At 31.7% G+C, this 21995-nt stretch overlaps 1 protein-coding gene and 3 long non-coding RNA genes across 5 annotated transcripts in view; 3 read left to right on the top strand and 1 right to left on the bottom strand.

Annotated features, from left to right (window-relative positions):
* Window positions 1-6650, bottom strand: part of LOC126878872 (Y-box factor homolog) — a 233541-nt gene extending 226891 nt beyond the window's left edge. For both annotated transcript variants that reach the window (XM_050641769.1, XM_050641770.1), the window contains exon 1: window positions 6339-6650. In XM_050641769.1, the coding sequence (XP_050497726.1) occupies window positions 6339-6411 (73 nt within the window). In that variant the 5' untranslated portion in view covers window positions 6412-6650. The remainder of the gene's footprint in view (window positions 1-6338) is intronic.
* Window positions 6651-6771: 121 nt separating this feature from the next.
* LOC126878876 (uncharacterized) lies at window positions 6772-7785 on the top strand. The gene is made up of 2 exons (XR_007695847.1): window positions 6772-7285; window positions 7342-7785. It is a non-coding gene; the product is annotated as an uncharacterized LOC126878876 (long non-coding RNA).
* Window positions 7786-14275: 6490 nt separating this feature from the next.
* LOC126878883 (uncharacterized) lies at window positions 14276-17086 on the top strand. The gene is made up of 4 exons (XR_007695854.1): window positions 14276-14516; window positions 14714-15025; window positions 15690-16656; window positions 16729-17086. It is a non-coding gene; the product is annotated as an uncharacterized LOC126878883 (long non-coding RNA).
* Window positions 17087-17591: 505 nt separating this feature from the next.
* Window positions 17592-21092, top strand: LOC126878878 (uncharacterized). Its single transcript, XR_007695849.1, has 2 exons — window positions 17592-18566; window positions 18779-21092. It is a non-coding gene; the product is annotated as an uncharacterized LOC126878878 (long non-coding RNA).
* The last annotated feature ends 903 nt before the right edge of the window (window positions 21093-21995 follow it).

The raw sequence follows: 21995 nt of genomic DNA, 5'->3' as shown, positions 1-21995 counted from the left end.
AGAATGAAGAGGAAGATGAAGAAAATAAAATGAGCCACGCTTAAGGCAAAGCAGCTTCTGGCAGCTACCTACGTCGAACAGCAAAAAGAAGCAACTTCCATCGATGTAATGAATATTAAAAAGAGGTGTGACTTTGCACATCAAAAATCATTAGAAAAGAAAATTCATTAAAAATTACTGACTTTTTTAAGTGTTTAAGAGGATCGGTACGCATTTTCGGCTGCAATGCTATTCAAATGGGGATTCATTTTTTTCGAATCCTGAGAAAACTGTTAAGTATTTTTGAAAAATTTAAACGCAGAATGAAAGATCACGTTATTAGCGAGGGCCGAAAGTCCTGAGAACTTCTATAATGTTTATTTTAATAAGTTACAGGGGTGAAAAACTAAGAGAAAATTTAGTGTGATTTTTAATTTCAAATATATCATTCAAAATAAACTTTTTATTTATTCTAAGGGACTTTCGGCCCTCGGTAATAATTTAGTCTTTCATTCTGCGTTTAAATTTTTCAAAAATATTTATTGGTTTTTTCAGGATTCCAAAAAAATAAACACAATGCCGTGGTAATATTTTCCAAATATATCTTTGTCTTACAACGCACTCAGCCGAATATAATATTGTCAGCATATATTGTCAGTCAGACACTGACAATCAGTGACAATTTTAAATATTTGACATTGTATCGGGAATATGTTGAGTTATTGATGAAATATTATTGAAATATAGTGTATTTGATAAATAATGGATTTAAGACATGAACTTAATAAAAAGTTATTTATTGTGATTATTTGTGGAAGATCCAAGCAGAGAATACATCAGGATAATATATTCTATGATCCAAGTATTTTGTTGTTAAAGATGTTCAAAATTGTAAGCGTTCCATAACAATATATTATTAAAAAATCACTTTAACACTTTTCTTCTTTTCTCGATTGAGTATTAGTCTTTGTTGTACAAATAAATTATTACAATCACTGAATACATAGTTAGTGAAAAAATTATCACATTTATTAACTGAATTAATAATTTCCAATTATAAAAATAACAGTTATCCAAGAACATTCAAAACCCATCTCTTTAAATTAATGATGACCTTTTCAAGTAGAATGACATTCTAGTAATGTTTACATATCAATACCAGTGTGAATTTTACTACACGTAATTTGCCGTGTAAAGACAAAAAAAGTAGGGATATACGTAAAATATTTGCGAATTATGTACCCATAGCCTTAAGAAGCCAAACCACCAATGTGAAATAATATTTTTAAATTTTATTAGGCCTAGAGTTCTGTAAATATTGTTTTATAGTATTTTTGTAACAGTCTATCTTTTCATATGTGTTAAATATGTATTCCTCTGTGTTACTTAATGTACAAGTCACAAGTGTTTTGTTTTTGCTACATCCATACCCACAATAAATGGGCATTTTTTAGATAAGCATCGGTTAGTTCGGCCTAGGGTCCGGTCCCGAGGTTGCCGAACTTACGGGAGTCTACTGTATACCCCATTCCACGAATATACGACGAATATTTTACTGTGCAAAATATGAAAAACAAAGTAAATTGCAAATTATATTGTTGTTTATTGGAGTAATTATTATAGCAAAATACTGTCGTACTTCTAAATGTTGCACACTAAAATATTCGTGTCGTGATAATCCAAAACAGTTGTATATTCGTGGAATACACCATTCGTATACACATACATATGTACCTGCCATAAAAAGATAACAGAAAAAATAAATCTTTCATTATGAGTCTTTCTTTCATCATATAGAGTTTCCGTCAAGTGATTTACGATGACACTATTTTGATAAATCCTCAAAAATGCAACTTGAGTAATAGAAAATCATAGCATGGACAATCCACAGCACAGATAATCCGCACCCAGATAATCAGGGTTCTACTGTACTTTTCTTTGATCCAAACTTCTACATGATGCCAGATAACCAGTAACTCAGGGAACTGGAATACTCAGTAAATCTTATAATTTTCCGAGTTTGTGCCTCTATACCTTGAAAATCCTCCATACGATCGAGTTGTGCCCATGAGAACTTTTCATAACAATGCTTCAAAGAGTATTTTCCCAAGTATGAACTAAATCCACTGGGACCTAATTTCCATAAGGTTTGTGCGGGGTACTTTTCTGCTAACAAAAATACACTCTCAAATAGAGCAAAAAGACACCCTTTCTTCAGCGTGATTTCTGCAATAACAAAATTACAAACAGTAGTTTTATACTTTCTAGTTCTATACTTTCTACTAAAAAGGTACTACTTACCCAACAAATATAGAGTAAAACGGATTGACTACTAAATTACCAAGTAATCTACTCCCCTAAATTTTTGTTGCTCACATAATATGTTTAGTTACTAAATTACTCGCTAATTGACTGCAATACTAACTCTAGGCTTAAAGGCTCAGAAGCTAGTAACTCGTATGAGTTACTGGGGTGAGTATTTCACAGCGATAATGGCATCTACACACTAAAATCATTTTTTAATGTGTAGACACTGGTCAGTTTAGCAGCAATTCTCAGTAGTCGAGTTGTTTTGTTTATATTTTGCACAAGTGGAAGGAGTTATGTCACATTTTCTAAAATTGTTAGTTTCCTATGGTTTATTTTTTAACCAAGAGGAGTAAACTAAAAAGACAGATTCACACCCAAGAAAAGTCACCAAATACATATTCTTTGTTGGTTGATCATGTCGGCCCTCAACTTTAATCCATAAATATTATATTTATATTAATATGTCGCTAAATAGGTCTAAAAACAACTGCTTTTTATATAAAAGAAGACTAAGAATCTAAAAATTAAAGGAATAACATAGAAAACACAAAAAATCGCTGATAAAACTTAACCTATGAAATGCCAGTGTCAAAATTTGATAAATGTCATTAGTGTCAAAATTTTATAACAGTGGAGTAAATTTGCCGGCGTTTGGACCAATTACAAACAACATTACAGGGCAGTAAATTTGAATCACTCCTCTTGGTTTAAAAACAAACCATAGTGAATGAAGGTGAATATGAAACCTCTAAAATAACTTAATAATGTTTCCAATTGGCTTAACATAATATTTATGACTGCAACTCACAACAAAAGGAGCAATCTACATTGCAAAGCAGCTGTAGAGTGAAATTTCTTGATTAAGAGTTTAACTTCGTATGATCAGCAGGATCTGTTTCTAATGGATTTGAAGCCGTGTAAGGGGTTCCGCAGGGTTCCCATTTGGGTCCTAAGCTTTTTCTGTTGTTGGTAAATGATATTGGTAGGAACTTTAAATCTGAATATCTGATATTTGCAGACGACTTAAAGATATTTAAATGCATTAGGTCAGAATCTGATTGTGAGGGTTTGCAGAGACTTGGATTCTTTAGTACATTGGTGCCAGGAAAATAATCTTAGGATTGAATGCTTCGAAATGCTCATATATTATTTTTTCACGTAATAAGACCACCAGTGATTTTAAATACAAGATAGGAGATGTGGATTTATCTAGGGTGCAGGTAATTAAGGATTTAGGTGTGTTACTGGATAGTAAGCTAAGTTTCGTGGACCATTATGATGCCATTATTACGCATACTAATCGGACATTAGGGTTAGTCATCATAATGTCATATGATTTTAATAATTTGTTTGTAATTGTGAGATTGTTTTTGAGTTATGTTCGTTCATTACTAGAGTATTGTTCAGTGATTTGGAGTCCCAAGTTATGTGAATCACAAATATAGAATTGAATCGATTCAAAATAAATTCGTTAGATATCTGCGGTATAGATTAGGTACTAGAGGAATGCAATTGAATTCCAGTCAGGTCATGCAGATGTTTCATTTGCACCGTCTAGAGGATCGCAGGCGATACTTTGACCTTAATTTCGTATTTAAGGTGTTAAATGGTATTATTGTTGCACCTAGCATTCTGGGTCGAATAGATTTTTATGTTACAGCTAGGAATTTGAGAAGATGTCCCTTGCTATCCGCTAGATCGTGCAATACACGTCATGCAGAAAATATGCCTTTAAATAGAATTGTTTCTAGTGTAAATGAGTTTCCAAATATAGACTTTATGGGAGTCACACTAAATGCTTTTAAAAGGACTATTTCACGTGAATTATTTTAATTTGATTTTAAAATTTTTTTTTGATGTCGTTAGTTTAATTGTAAGTAATGTAAGTTAACTTGTGTTCAATGTTTAATTTTGCCTTTTAATTGTAATTGTAAAATGGAGTTTTCCGTCAATAAATATTAATTTAATTTAACCCTTTCCGTGTGAATGACACGAAAGACATCATTCACTCGAGGCTGAAGATATACTAAAGTAATTTATGTGCCCACACCGATAGCATTGAAAGACATCAATCGCCTATGACTTAACAATGTTTTTAATGTCCTTCGCATAGAAGGGTTAAAGAACCTTCTTCAAAATTTAGTTTTACAATATTCCATCCACAATTTCCACTTTCGTCAAAAAACATCTGACAACTTTTGACACCAAGTATGGAAAAAGAACTGTTGTATAACAAAGGAATAGTTCAGAAGTACAAACCTTGGAAATTAACATAAGACTACAAAAAGAAGGCGAGGAATCAGGTATCCAAGAGTGATCTGGTTCAAGATTTTAATTGTAAGAAAAATAGGTGTCAGAAGAAAAAGGTGAGATAAGAAAAATAATGCTAAACAAGATGATCTTTTAAATTGTGTCATTTAACACCTTGAACAATCAGCAAGTAGAAGTGTATTTTTGTTTTATGAACACTTACTATTTCTTCAGTAGTACATTTAAGTAAAAAATACAATAAAACCAATGAACTGTCAATACGGATGGAATGGCCCTGTCCCATTCAAATAGTGAAGCAAGATTACCACCAACATACAAGAGAGAGGTCCTAGAGAGAGACAGAGAATGTGCTGGAAAATTTGACAGGCCGTGTAATATATCAACTTAAATCAATGGACCTTATATTTTTTTAACTTGGTATCAGGCCTGATAGACAGTATTTAAAAATTAATACAATTAAAAAAATATGAGATCTATTTCCCCGATTTAAGTTGATATAGGCAACTGAAATTATACGGCCTGTCCAATTTTCCAGCCCATTCTGTCTCTCTCTAGGACCTCTCTCTTGTATGGTGGCGGCACATTAATTTTCTTCTCTTGCCTATTCCATCCATATTGACAGTTCATTGAATAAAACAAAGATTATACATACTTCAAACCCATAAAAATAAAAACAATGAACATGGACCAGGACCTCCCAAATCGGTAATACAGGATAAAAATCAAATCAGGAATTCTTACTACATACTTTAAAAAATGTAACCACGTAACAGGCATAGATACTGATTGGTTAAGAGGTAATTTAATGATTACATGACATGATTAATTTAATGGTTACAATTTAATGACATTTTTTGGTAAAGGTAATAAAAACTATATTCACTTCCAAACAAAGTTCATAAAGCTTATTTTGATTGATAATTAAAGCAAAAAAAAGAATCTTAATTTAAAGAGTTAAAAACTTGCAAGGTAGGTATGTACTTAATAAATATAATTCTAAATGAAACACTAATTTCAACCAATTTTCCACATTCCAATAGCGCGCGAAACATTAGGAAAATTTATAATCAAAAACCTAATATTTATAGTTTCGATAACCTTGACTTTAAATGTGAAGAGGACTATGATAAAAAAAACAGAAAACAGATAAATATGCAAATCACATCTAATGTAACATTTAGGGAGGAAGTTATATTTCGTGATTCGAGGAAGGACTTCTTCAAAGGCCCGTTTTAAAAAACTGCTATTTTGCAAACAGAATATTTAATTTAAACGAAAATACAAATGCTGCTTTGACATTGATACAAAAGCTTGTAATTAATATATAAATACAATAAGTACCTACATGGCTCACCCACGACAGGTGGTAATTTGAATATACAAAAATTGTCTACCAATATAAATTAAAATAACTTGAAAGTAACCTTTAAGTTTTAATAATTTAACCTTTAAATAATAGAAAAGGAAATTTTGTGAAGAAAATCAACCTCATTTATGGAAGAAAAACGTTTCTAAATAAAAATTAATCATAGATACTGAAAGGAAGCAGTCAATAACCGGCAACATATCAATATACAACTGAATACGAATTTCAAAAGTTGTTTAAGTCACTCCTAATGACACTTCAAAGAAAATACAGTTAAATTCTTGAAGGTGTACAGTAAGATGTTGTGAAAATGAGGAAAATTAGTTTTCCGACCATGTGCTTCATCGAGTACAAACATGGATGCCGGACACGCCGAATGAAACATTTGAAAAGTATTTTTAAACTTTCTTACCAAGTACTTCCTTCTGTTTTGGGACTGCCTTAGGTTGTTCTGGCGCTGTTTGTTGTTGCTCCGCTTCAGCCATGATGTTCGGGCCGGTGGAAGATGTTATCCGCTACCTCACCTTAGATGTTACTTCCTTCCTTTCGAATTCAGTTGTTCAAAGATCTTGTGCGATTTTCAATTTGTTTATGTTTAAATAACCTCGGTTTCCATGATCACGCACAGGCCAGTCACATTTTATCTCTTTTTATTATATATCAATTTGGTTATCTTTCTTTGACAGTTGGTCGTAGCTGTCTTCCGTTCGCGCAAGCGTTGTTTCTTCTATCTTGGAGACATCTACGGGAGAAACGCTTTAGTTTTTTGACAAATAAAGGAGATAGCGTGGGCTGCGTTCCAATTGTAGGAGAGGTATTGGCTGCATTCAGCAGAAAACTGCGATGACTAATCGATTACTTAAGGCTGTATGACATTTTCTTGTATCATTTCTAATATCGTTTCTGATATGTCAAAAAAATGCAGAGTGTCATACACCGGAATGCATACACCGTGAAGGCATACAATGCGTTCACCAGAATAATCCGAGTGCAATCCGATTAATTTGCGCTGAAACGCTGACAGTTTTTTTACTAGTGAACGACTGACGTTTGACATTCGATTGAGAGTGTTCTGTGTTCCATTTGTTTATGTTTTTATTCTTTGTTTATATAATTTATAACCTAAACCTAGACGGTTTTGTTTTTATTTTAAATAAAACTGAAACTGTCTAAACTAAAATGGATAATATTCTTGAAGAACTTTTGTTTGGGGACGAAATTAGCAAATGCCGTTATACATTTAGCAGATGTACCTACCTCAAATTATTCCAGAAGGATGAGATGAAATTAAATATATATAAACCATAATTCAATATCCAATTTAGAGAACATTTTCGTATGTCCAGAACTACTTTCCAGGTAAAATTGTATAACAAATTAATAACATCATGTATATTATATTGTTATATTTCCAGGAACTATTTAATTGTATTGGTCATATCCACCAATTTGAAAACAGAATAATTCTATTGGAAAAAATTAATGTTTATGATGTGGATGCTAAGTAAACCAGATAATTTGTTGCTGGGGATACGTTTGGTTTGCCAAAGAGCTCTGGACATAAGATTTTCACCCAAATAATATAGAATTACAAAAAATTGGAAATAACTAATCTTGAATATCAATGTGTATATTGAGTTTAATTTTATTGTAAATATTCTATAATATAATTTTATTGTAAATATTGTATTAACACATTTGTGGACACATTTTCATATGCAGACAGTAATTTCCCTTTGTAAGTACATGCATATATAGTCGTATCTGCGAATGGGTTAATTGTAAATCGTAATCAATAAAAATTTTTTGTGAATCAATAAAAAACTGGTTTGTTTGAAAATAAATGTAGTACAAATGTGGTTATAATATTTATTTTCATGCTTAGATAAAAACTAAATGTATTGTAACACAACCTTTCATATATCTTCCTCCTCCATTGTTAAGCAGAATTTGTTAACAAGAATTGTCCCTCCATTCTTTTTTTAATAAGAGGAATTTCTTCCTTAGCGTTCCTAGTATTTGGTTGTGGCTCTAAAATTGCATTTGTTTCACTGAGAGCATCTAAAAGGTCTCTCAATCCTTATTTCGTTTGACATAGCCATACTCGTAGAAATAATTCTATCTGTATTGATGGTATTATCAGAGAACAACGAACACATGGTGGTCTTCAGAGTGCTCCCAACTAACAGTACTTTATGCTGCTGCGTTTTCTTTTACTGTTTTAACCCTTATCCGGGCAAGTGGGGCTCAATAGGCCCGAAACGCCATGTCTTTTATATGGAAGTAAAATGTCTTGCCCAGATAAGTATTAAAGTGAGCTTTCTCGTTTCAGAATTTTTTATCGAATACAGCTTCAAGATAACGTAACCATGCAAAATAATTATTTTTTCCCTTTATAGGATGCCAGCAACAACTTTGTAATGTAAGATTGCTTGGAAATGTGCTTCTGTATGAGCATCATAAAGGGATGTCTACTGCATTCCCAGTTTATCTCAAGGGTTAGTTGGTTGTGATCAAAGAATCTTATTAAAAAATAGATTATATCTCCCTCTAGTTCTTTTTTCATAGTACTTATATTAAATTTGGAGTATGCCTAATTCCATGAAATGACAACAAATAATATGATTGTAAATAGTTTTGAAAAAGCTGTTTAAACTGTATAATTAAATTTTTTTTAAAACGTCTACTTTTAAAAATTTCGTACCTAGGCCTGGATCCTGCATACCAAAAAAAAGTTGATTAATAGCAAGCTCAGATTTGTTAATAGCTTAACAGTGTCTAGTTGGACACACTTTGATGTATAGAAACACTGGAACAGGGGAAGCCTTAATTGTGGAACGTGCCATCCTGACAAGTTTATGATTGTGAAAACTAGCAGGTTGTTTTTAAGTTTATTCAATAGCAAACTTTGTATATTATAATATATGAAAAAATTTTTGTCCGAAAAATATGTTGGGCAGTTGGCTGAAAGACTTTGGTCGATGGCCTTTTAGTACATTGTATCAATAAAGTATGTCTCTCTCTCTATGTTGGGCATTTTAATAATTCCGACACGTAGAACATGTCAGAGGATAGGAATTATATTGGTGATAAATAGCAGTCTGATTTTGCATGCTAATGAAAGAGTAGCAAATCAATTGGAAGTTATGTCCGACACAATACATGAGACGTTTTTGTAGTCTGACGTTCGAAACCTGTAACCTGTTCAACAATTAAAACTTCCCGTTCCAGTGTTTGTTTTAAATTAAAACATCAAAGTTTGTCCGACTAGACACCGTTAAGCTAATAATAAATTTTCAGCTTGCTATTAATAAACTTTCTTTTGGTATGCAGGATCCAGGCCTATTAACTATTTAACTCGAGCAGATTCCATTTTACCAGCGAATATATATCTCATTCAAAATTCAGCATATCTAGATACTTAACTTAATGAAATCTTACCAGAATAATAAACGTTTATTACAAGAACAAGAAAATTTTGATAATAAATTAAAGATTCGGTCAGCTGTAGAAAGGTTTGAACTAATAAAATGCAAAATTAGAGGATTAAAATTTGATACAGAAAATATTCGATTAACGAACATTGTGTTTTACACAATTTTATAATATAGAAGGCAATAATGTTCTGGATAAATGCAATATTGAGTAGGTATGCTAACAGGAGCGTCATTTGAAATTTTGTTTGGGGGGGGCAAGCACTATATATACAATACATTATATATGATGTTATGATGAATATTGATGTATTTTATTGTAAATTTCAGTCATTTTCAGAGCCAGGGGGGGGCAAGTGCCCCCCCCTGGATGCCCAAATGACGCCCCTGATGCTAAATAAAGAAATTAATAATATAACGGTGGGTGAAGAAGAATAAAAAATTGGAAATATTATTGAAAATAACTAATATGGAGTATTATTGTATAGGTATCTACCTACCTATATTAAATTTAATTTTATTGTAGGTAAATATTAATTACAAATAGTTGGTATGCAATCAATACCAATTTTTATAAGATTTGTGAATCAATCAAAAACTGGATTGTTGGAAAATAAATGAGTTAGGTATCTACTATACACATATTGTGTTAATATTTCTAGTAACTATATAAATAAAAAAACACAAATAGTTCTAACTTAATTTAGATATTAACTATATATAGGATACATATAAATAAGAACTACAAATATTTACAATAAATTACATACAATAATTATTGTATTTATATTCAATTTTAATTAAATTGTCCATTTTACTTTGAACTTAATTTTAAAGTTGGCGGGATTCAGCTATCACAGCACAATAACAAATTTAAGGCTGAATAAAATGGCGAGCGCTTCCAATCCGATTAATTCAGCGCACCGTTCACTAGTAAAAGAGCTTCCAATCCGATTGCAATCCGATTCCAAGCTCTCTGTTTGATGAACGCAACCACAGATGCAAGAAACGATATCAGAAACGATACAAGAATTTGTGTCAGGCACAGATTATTGTACAAGAACTGCGCCAATTTCTGCGCAAAGAGCAAAAACGTAAAACCTGCTGGTAAAACTGGTGGTAAAAAACATCTAAAATGTCATAATTACTTACTCATAATGGCGGCTGAAATGAAAATGGGATAATGTATTGATGAATTTATTTGTGTTTTTGTAGGTATTATTTATAAATCTTTTATTTATACTTAATATACCGTTTGGTATGGACTACTGTTCTATTATTTAATTACCATATATTTAGCTCCTAGTAAAGTTCAAACTATAAATTTAGGTTTCATGGTGCATAATTTTTTAACAGACGAAAATACAATAGTTCCTAATTTGGATCAAACTGAAGATAATTCTAATGCAAATATTTTAGCACAAATATCAAAACAAAATAAAAACACAAATAATCAACCTCAGTCAACGTAAAATTCTGGTTAACATTAAAATGTTAATTGTATAAAAGTTTATAAATTTTATAAAATATTTAAAATCAGCTGTGTCTGTAGATGCAGTACTACCATAACGTGACACAGGGTGACAAACAAAATTTCGACCAATCACGTGCCGAATTTCATACAATTTTCGATACAAGAACTTGCATAGTGTCATACAGGGCACAAATGTACGTACAAGAAATGATACAAGAAAATGTATACAAGAAACGATATCAGAAACGATATTAGAAATGATACAAGAAAATGCATAGTGTCATACAGCCTTTAGCGATGTGTAATCGCTAACGATTCTTCTGAATGGTATACTTTCATGTACATACGAAATAGGTTATAACAACTGTCACATTTTTCAAAATGATTTGCAAATACGTGAAAGACACCTCAAGAACAGAAATGAAAATTATTATGAAATGGTAATTTATCGATAACCCCGTTTAATTCATACATAGTTTCAAATTCTTGAATTTCTTGCGACATAGGTAAACCATAGGTACATACGAATAATCCAACAAAGCAGCTCAGATATTTATCAGCGTGATTTATATGCCTTTCAGCCTTCACTTCATGTTTTTTTAAAGATACCTAACTTAAAAATACGTGTTACACACACGTCATACGTCAATCTTATTTTGATTTGCTAAGTAATCATATTTCAAAACCGATGTTTAAAATGGCGACCGATAAGTCATCGAATGATAACTAATCGACAATTTATGTGGCATTCAGCAGAAAATCACTAAGCGATTAGTAATCGATTGAGTCTGCTGAATGCACCCAGTGCAATCGCTAACTAATCGATTAGTGATTTTCTGCTGAATGCCACATAAATTGTGACATTTAGCATGTAAATCACAAATCGATTACTAATCGATTAGTTAGCGATTGCGTCTGCTGAATGCACCCATTGCCACAGAATAAATGGGTGCATTCAGCAGACTCAATCGATGACTAATCGCTTAGTGATTTTCTGCTGAATGCCACATAAATTGTCGATTAGTTATCATTCGATGACTTATCGGTCGCCATTTTAAACATCGGTTTTGAAATATGATTTCTTAGCAAATCAAAATAAGATTGACGTATGACGTGTGTCTAACACGTATATTTTAAGTTATGTATCTTAAAAAAACATGAATTGAAGGCAAGGAAGGCTGAAAGGCATATAAATCACGCTGATAAATATCTGAGCTGCTTTGTTGGATATTCGTATGTACCTATTAGGTTTACCTATGTCGCAAGAAATTCAAGAATTTGAAACTATGTATGAATTAAATGGGGTTATTTATAAATTACCATTTCATAATAATTTTTATTTCTGTTCTTGGGGTGTCTTTCACGTATTTGCAAATCATTTTGAAAAATGTGACAGTTGTCATAACCTATTTCGTATGTACATGAAAGTATACCATTCAGAAGAATTGTTAGCGATTACACATCGCTAAGTAATCGATTAGTCATCGCAGTTTTCTGCTGAATGCAGCCAATAACCACACAGAAGCGAATCTTAAAGCGCGCCACGCACGGCGAGCTAAGCGCTTGTTCACAATGGACGTAAAACATAATTTACGCGTAATGTATCCGTAATTCATAAAGTTGAACATGTAGAAATTTGGGTAAAATAGGTGCGTTCGCGGGTACAGTTGACAAATTGTCGCCGACAATTTCTAACCTCACTTAATATAAATAATACCGCTAATAGACAAATATACAAGGTATATTTACTTTTAATTAATATTAATAACTAATTATTAAATTATACTAGGTAAATATACCCTGTATATCTATCTATTAACGATATTATTTATATCATTTTAAAGTGCGCATGCGTTTTGCTGCTAATTTGTCGCCGACTAGTCGCCGACAGGCTCCCGCGAACGCATTTAACGGCTCCGTGCGTCTCCCCTCTACGTACAGTCACGTGATACGCTGTCAGATTTTGTAAGGACGTTTTAACACTGGGTGCATTCAGCAGACACAATCGCTAACTAATCGATTAGTGATTTTCTGCTGAATGCCACATAAATTGTGACATTCAGCATGTAAATCACAAATCGATTACTAATCGATTAGTTAGTGATTGCGTCTGCTGAATGCACCCACTGAGTCTAAAGGCCGCGTCTCACCATCAAATAAATTGATCAAACAGTTTGAGCAAACTTGACGTACTTAAAGGCCGCGTCTCACCATCAAATAATTTGATCAAACAGTTTGAGCAAACTCCGGAAGTACGTCAAAGTGACGTCACAATTGCAGTTTTTTTGAAATTCTGAAAATCTGTGCTCTCAAGGCCCCGTCTCACCATCAAATAATTGACAGTTATTTGATCAAACTTGACAGTCAAACTTGACTAGTGACACAAACTATATATACTAACTGTCACTTTGTGTCACTGGGTGCATTCAGCAGACGCAATCGCTAACTAATCGATTAGTAATCGATTTGTGACTTACATGCTGAATGCCACAATTTATGTGGCATTCAGCAGAAAATCACTAATCGATTAGTTAGCGATTGTGTCTGCTGAATGCACCCATTAACTGTCAAGTTTGATCAAATAACTGTCAATTATTTGATGGTGAGACGGGGCCTTCACTATCAAGGCCCCGTCTCACCATCAAATAATTGACAGTTATTTGATCAAACTTGACAGTTGCTGACACAAAGTGACAGTTAGTATGTATAGTTTGTGTCACTAGTCAAGTTTGACTGTCAAGTTTGATCAAATAACTGTCAATTATTTGATGGTGAGACGGGGCCTTCAGTCTAGTTTGATCAAATTTTTTGTATTGAGTTGTCTAACTTGTTTGTACTTTATTTAAAATTAAAATTTTTCATTATTATCCACAATGAACACTCAGGATGTGACGTCACTAACTGTCACTTTCAGTTTGCTCAAACCAGTTTGATCAAATTATTTGATGGTGGGACGCGGCCTTGAGGAAGTACGTCAAAGTGACGTCACAATTGCAGTTTTTTTTGAAATTCTAAAAATCTGTGCCCTCACTATCAGTCCAGTTTGATCAAATTTTTTGTATTGAGTTGTCTAACTTGTTTGTACTTTATTTAAAATTAAAATTTTTCATTATTATCCACAATGAACACTCAGGATGTGACGTCACCAAAGGCCGCGTCTCACCATCAAATAATTTGATCAAACAGTTTGAGCAAACTTGACGTACTTGAGGAAGTACGTCAAAGTGACGTAAAGGCCGCGTCTCATCATCAAATAATTTGATCAAACAGTTTGAGCAAACTTGACGTACTTGAGGAAGTACGTCAAAGTGACGTCACAATGGCACCTAGGTACGCCGTTTCTCCCGCTTGGCGGCGCTAGTGTAGTTGGTTGTGGCTCCGTGCGTCTCCCCTCTACGTACAGTCACGTGATACGGGGAGATTAAATGTCCAGCAAACGACGGCAATGTTGCCAGATTCCTTTTAGCGGGAATTTTAAAATTTTATAGCAGTTTGGTTTTAAATTTGACAGTTCTGTTTTCTCAAGTCAAAAATCTTAACCTTACTTTTACAAGTGATTAAGATTATTATTATTTTATTTACACGTAAATTGAAACAATAAATATTGTGCTTTGTCATAATTTAAAACTCATTATGTTGAAGTCTTTTCCAGTTGATAAAATTGCAATTCAAAAACTTTTAGGTAGGTACGTGTAACTTCCACAATATTATTTATTTTTTAAGTATTAAGGTTGATGTTGATATCAAAAATTTAGATTTCAAAGATAGTTTTATGTAGGTAGATACTAATAGAGTAATACTAGATAATAGATTAGATACAAAGTAAGCTGTAAGTAGTATAACTGCCGTGTAATCACCTGTTATGTTGTTTTTTTTTAGATTTGCACTGTATGGATGGCACAGGAAGAGAACAGAGAACAAGAGTACAAGAACATGAAACATCTTATTATGAATGTATATGTATGTGATCCTCAAAAAATTATTTTTCAAAACAAGATAGAGAAAGAGCTTTAAAATCCCAAGGATCCTGCAAAATGTTTATTTGGTGTACTAGTCGAATAATAGTATCTAAAAATATTGAAACTGTTTTAAAACACATTATAGGCATGAGGATGATATAGAGCACTTACATAAATACCAAAATCAAATAAATATCTCTTCAAAGTTTATTTTGAGACTTTCTTCAAAAATGTAAGTGAAGTATTTGCATATCGACGGCGGAAAGGCAAAACTGAAAATTTTTTATAACATGAGTTACTTCAGTTTTCGCTTTAGAATAAGTTTATCGGCAATTATTTTAGTTTATATACAGCAGTTTATATACAGCTGGGAAAGTTTCCGGAAGGCTTCCAAAAGGCTTTCCCAGCTCTAAAAGCTGTTTAATAGGTGCTGATACACTTATTCTAAAGCGAAAACCGAAGTAACTCATTTTATACAAATTTTTCAGTTATGAGGTCCTGCCTTTCCGCTGTCGATATACACAATATAATTTAAAACAAGAATGTTACCACTAAACCACTTTTTAAATATTAAGGCGGGTTGACATTACTAGTGAATAACAAACGTGGCTCACGCTTACGTATTTTGCCCCTGCTATTGTTAGATATTTTATTATCTATTTTCAAACTTGAGCAGTACATTTGTATCTATGCATTGCATAAATACAAATGTACTGCTTGGGTTTGAAAATAGATAATAAAATATCTAACAATAGCACGGGCAAAATACGTAAGCGTGAGCCACGTTCGTTATTCACTAATAATGTCAACCCGCCTATACTCATGAATATTTACTACAGTTTACAATTTCAAACTAGTGTGTTTGATTCTCCTATACCTATATTTTACTTTTTTAGAACTTCAGACTGTTCAGGATAGCATAATAGCATAGGAGGCGAATTAAAAAGAATTAATTTACTTACAAGAAAAGATATCACAAACATTAAACTCTCTTATGGCATTGATTTGAAAGATGGGTATATGTACAAGGATGATGCAACCAGTGTTTATTTTTGGGTTGAATGCTTACAGACTCATGTCCAATATTATTTTACAAACAACAGGGCATACTAATGGATATTCATTCTGAATTTAACATTTATGATTTTTGTCTTATTTTCCTTAATACTGTGCCAAAAGGAAATGTTAATTAAGTTTGGCAAATCCTTTATCGCAATCGATGGAACTCATGGGCTCAATTCCTATGACTTTGAACTTATGACAGTATTAGTAAAAGATGAATTTGGGAATGGATTTTGTACTGCTTTCTTATTTTCAAATAGAAAAGATACCTACTTTAATTTACCAATTTTTTTAAATACATGTCTGTGTTGGTATTATATGTATAGTCAAATGTTTTCATATCAGGCATAAGTGACACCTTTTACAATGCCTCGTCAAATGTAATGGGTATGGCTCCTAATAGACTGTTAAGTGCCTGGCACATAGATAGGGCATGGTAAGTAAATCTTAATAAAATATCTGATTCTGAAAAAAATCCTATTATATATACAAGATGTATTAATGATGGTTCAGAGAGTATTAATAGCTTTTTGGGTAGACTTCTAAGTGATGCAGATACATACAATTTTAATAAGTATTTCCAGTAGAACTACTGCAATAACATCCAACAATGGGCCTATTGTTATAGGAAGGGGTTGTGGAATTAATACCAATATGACCATTCAAAATTTTCATAAAATTTTGGATAAAAGGGTATCCATTAGTTGTTATCAGTTAAGTTTAAAACTTGGCACTCATGGAGAGCTATACTCTATACCATAATATATAATAGGTATATCTCATAATATTACATCTCATATTGTTCACTCCAGTAGTAATAAGTGAGTCTGCATACACAGAACCATAATAATATATTATAGTTTGTGTATGCAGGCTCACTCATTACAATAGTGAGCAATAGAAGATATAACATATTATAGTATAAGTCTCTGTGCATGACCAGATTAACATGTTTGGCGCCCATCTCGAACAAGCTCCACTTGGCTGGTACCACATACTTAAATCATTTATTTAGTTACACAGTACTACTCACATAACTTATGTGTCGCCATAAAACCTTCGTGATGCTACTCATACTTCATGGCCACTGAATGTGTTAAAGCTTGTTAATGTAGGAGAGTTATACTAAAATATATATCTTATATTATATTGCCTTAAATAGAAAAAATATCTTATTTAAATTGTATCCATGTAAGTTTTGATTTAATGAAATAAACCTTTTAATCAAAAAAGTGTTTGTTTATTTGTGTACACCTAGCAATATCCTGATCATAGATAAATAATATAGTATTACCGGATCCTGATATGCAGACGCCAATAGGGCTTTTCATCGATTGTCATTTGTTTCGAGCTTCTGTCATGAGTCACATAATATTAATGTATCTACGTCATACGTCTTTGGCTTGTATCATTGGTATATACCAATAACGTACGACGTAGATATATTAATATTATGTGACACATGACAGAAGCTCGAAACAAATGACTGTGAATGAAATGCCCTATTGAATAGGGCTTTTTCATCGATTGTCATTTGTTTCGAGCTTTGGTCAAGCGTCACATAATATTAATATATCTACGTCATACGTCTTTAGTTTGTATCATTGGCAATATCAATAACATATGACAGATATATTAATATTAGACAACACATGACAGAAGCTCGAAACAAATGACTGAGTGAAAAGCCCTATATCATGTAAATACAAGTCATAGAGATGTCTTTCTACGGTTAAAATTTCACAGCCTAAAGACATCATTTATGTAACTTCTTAAGCCGTCACAAAATGACTGCAATAAGAAAATAGAATTTATTAGCTCGCCTCGCCCCCAGGCAAAGTAAAGGTGCTAGGCCACTAAGAATGTTTTTTTCAATTTTTTTTATTTTGCGGCTTTAGCACTTAGCTATTTAGCCAGATGCATGATGAGAATTAATACTATTATAATACATATTAAAACTAATTCAAATTACTAGTAATTTTATTAATATTCTGAATAATTATGTAACCACTTAATACTAAAATAAAAAAGTGTCCATCTATACTATCCCAACACATTTTCACCTTTGAAATCGTAAATTTCCATTCCCATTAAAAAATAATTTGTACTGTAGAAGTATATTTCTTTTGAGCTTCATTTTTTTTTCAAAATACTGCAACATGACTTTTAAATTATGACACAGTACAATACTTGTTTCAATATTTACATGTAAATAAAATAATCCTAATTACTTGTAAAAGTAAGGTTATAAATTTAAGAATACAGAACTCTCTTTTAAAACCAAAGTGGCATTAGACTAATTTTAAAATTCCCGCTAAAAGGAAAAAGGTAAATCTGGCAACAGTGCCGTCGTTTGCTGGACATTTAGCCGGGAGAGATTAAATATCCAGCACGCAACCGCGCTGTTGCCAGATTTACATAGCGGGAATTTTAAAATTTCTAATGCGAATTGGTTTAAAATTTGACATCCGAATCTTAACCTTACTTTTGTGATTATTTATTTACAAATGTAAATAAATTAAAACAAGTATTGTATGTACTGTGTTATAATTTAAAACGCTTAATTATGTTAGTCCTAAAAAGATTAAGCCCAAAAGAGATATACTTGTTTACAGTGCAAATTAATGGCAATAGGGATTTACGATTTCATTTGCAGGAAAAACATGGGCAACCTACCCAGTTGGTAAAATTTCAATTCAAAAACTCTTTAGGTAGGTATGGAATAACTTCCACATTATTATTTATTTTTTAAGTATTAAGGTTGATGTTGATATCAAAGGTAGTTTTATGTAGGTAGATATTAGATAAAAGTAAGCTATAAGTAGTATAACCACAGCCTAGGAGGAATTCCTCCTATACTGTGGTATAACCAAGGAATATAGACTGGTATAACTTCCCATGTAATCATCTGTTGTTTTTGTAGATTTTACTGTGTGGATGGCACAGGAAGAGAAACAAAATAATATTCAGTACTGCAGTCACAGGAGTACAAAAACATGAAGCATCTTATTATGTATGTATGCCATTCTCAAACAATAATTATTGTACAAAACAAGATAAAGATAGAGACACAGCTTTAAAATCCCGAGGATCCTGCGAAAAGAAAAGTGAAAATGTCTCAATTAATGTAGTATAGATAGACATTTTTCTTTATTTTAGTATTAAATAATTATTTAGAATATTAATATGTATTAGTTTTAATAGTATTAATATGTATTAGTTTTAATAGTATTAATATGTATTGTATGAATAATTCCCATCATGTATCTGCTAACTAAAGCAACAAAATAAATCAAAATGAAAAAACATTTCAGTGACGTAGCACCTTTACTTTACCTGGCGGCGAGGTGAGTTATTAGGTAAATTCTATTTTCTTACATAATATACTTAAAAATTAATGGTGGTATTATTGTGGTTTATATTGAAAGCTAAAGCAATTAAAATAATTTTTTCTGTTAATTATTTAACACATTCACAGACACGACTGCATATGAAGTCATTTGCTCCATAAGAAGACGTGGCTACAGGCAAAGCGTGTCCGTAAATGTGTTAATAATAATAATTTTACATCTATTGTGTTACACATACATTTTACTATTAAAGACAATTATGAAAATGTCAAAAACGCCCACAAAGTGGCTTTAAGTTTTATTACACAGTATGTGGACTTCAAATAGGACGATTATGTTAAGTATGAGCAGAACAAAGACTAACAATTAATGTTTTATTGTCATAGGTTGTCTTTTTTCATTATATTTAATGCAGCTTTCTTTAAAATTCAGTAATCCATATATTTCAAATCCTTTAACTGACCAGCCAACAGAGTGAAGTCTAAATGACATGTTTTTTTAGTCTTAATTGGTAGGAGACCTAAACATGACCAAAATATGATGTCAGGTTTAATGACCAATTTGCCATCAATAGGGCTTTTCATCGATTGTCATTTGTTTCGAGCTCCTGTCATGTGTCATACAATATTAATATATTTACGCCATACGTCTTTGATTTGTATCATTGGTATTACCAATAACGTATGACGTATATATATTAATATTATGTGACACATGACAGAAGCTCAAAACAAATGACTGTGAATAAAAAGCCCTATTCATCACATCTAACTTGAATGACATTAAATTGAGCAATTAGTGGCAACGTTTTATTGTGGTAATTTTGTGACGTAAGACATCTTTATGACATGTATTTACGTCATATTCAATTGACATCTGTATTACATCAAGTTAGTTTTTGGGTGTACACAACTAAACAACAGTTTTTTTATTGATAGGTTTATTTCGTTAAATCAAAAAAATGAATATAATTAAAATAAGATAAGAATAACAAATATGATTTGCTACCTACAAATGTGTTAGGGCTAAAAAATATAGTATTTTTACTACAAAAGCGATATTACGTAGGTTAAAATTTTTGACGTAAGATAACTGTCAAAACATCAGATTGTGACTTTTCATTATTGCCATGTTTATAATAAAATGACAATAATGAAAAGTCACATTCTAATGTTTTGACAGTTCTCTTACGTCAAAAATTTTGACCTACGTAATATCGCTTTTGTAGTAAAAATACTATACATAAAACATGACATTACACACTTTGACCTAAATCTAAACTAAAAAGTTATTATTGTTATAATCGGAGTTAAAAAATATAGTAACAAAATTTATGAACAGGTTTAACCTTCCGATGACCAACCTTTTTTTTGTTACACGGATGACCAAGGGGGGGGGGGGGAAATGGTCAAAAATAACATTTAACAAAAAAATGAAGTTTTTTTTTTATTTTTTTTAAATTTTTTTTATGGCATGGACTTTATGTCATTCAGCCAGTCACAACATGAGTATTAGTGTCATGTGTAGTGTGTATGTTGAGTAAGTGCCTTGTTACTTTGCAAAGTCGACGTCATTAGCGTAACACTACTTGGAATTACACATAATAGACGCTATTTTACTAAACATCAACTTCAGAATATATTTTTTATTCGTAAAATATAGGGAATTCTTTTTATTTCAAAATATGAGGATATCTAGAATGATATTAAAGTCAAATAAAAAAATAATGAGTTAAAAATTGAAAATACTTTTGAATTTATTAAAGAAAAACATAAGCTGGGGTCACAATTTTTCCCGCTTGGTCATCCGAAGGTTAAGACTGTTCAATAAAGTAATTCCTAGCTATAAAAATAGTTTTTACTTATTATATTATATCGATATATTTTTGGCAAAGTAACGTAAGTGACATTTTTGGGGAAAAACATGTTTTTCCATTAAACTAACACTATTATTGTTTAGAAGTTACTACCAAAGTGTAGTAAGCCTAGAATTACTTTAAACATAATATATATGTATAGGCTTACTACACTTTGGCAGTACCTTCTGAACAATAATAGCGTTAGTTTAATGGGAAAAACATGATTTTCAAAAATGTCACTTACGCTACTTTGCCAAAAATGTATCGATATGTCGTATACAAAAGAGGTAATTAAATTTTTATAGATATATTTCCGAAAACATTTGTATCCTGTGCCGCATATGGTTGATTTATTAATTTTCATTATAAAAATAAAATAAGTACATAATTAAGATATTTAATACAAACAAGACAGTTCGAGAATTAATTACTAGACTAGATTACCTAGAGAAAGAGAAGAGAAATATGATTATGTCATCGTAACAGGTTTGGATATAGACGCTGAGGAACCGGAAGTGTTGAAATTGTCTATGGGAAAAATGATAAACTTTACAGATACAAGTAGAGATTAAATCAGCTCTTAAGATAGAAGAGAGAACATCTCTGCATTTCGTGTACTAATCAAATACTAATATCTAAAAATATTTAAACTGATTGTTGTGCAGGAATATTACAATACATAAAAGTAACATATTTTAAAACACATTATGGGCATATTCAAAAATGTAAGTAAAATATTTACATATACACAATATAATTTAAAATAAAAATGTTACCACTAATCCATTTTTTAAATATTATTGAGAGTTGATTTACTTACAAGAAAAGATAACACGAACATTAAACACTCCTATGACGTTGATTTGAAAGATGGATGTAGGCACAAAGATAACGCAACCAGTGTTCATTTGTGGGTAAGTGAATGCTTACAG

Source organism: Diabrotica virgifera, chromosome 1, assembly GCF_917563875.1.
Source record: "Diabrotica virgifera virgifera chromosome 1, PGI_DIABVI_V3a".
NCBI lineage: Eukaryota > Metazoa > Arthropoda > Insecta > Coleoptera > Chrysomelidae > Diabrotica > Diabrotica virgifera.
Note: the sequence above shows the minus strand (reverse complement) of the source record. Positions and strands in the feature narration are given on the sequence as shown.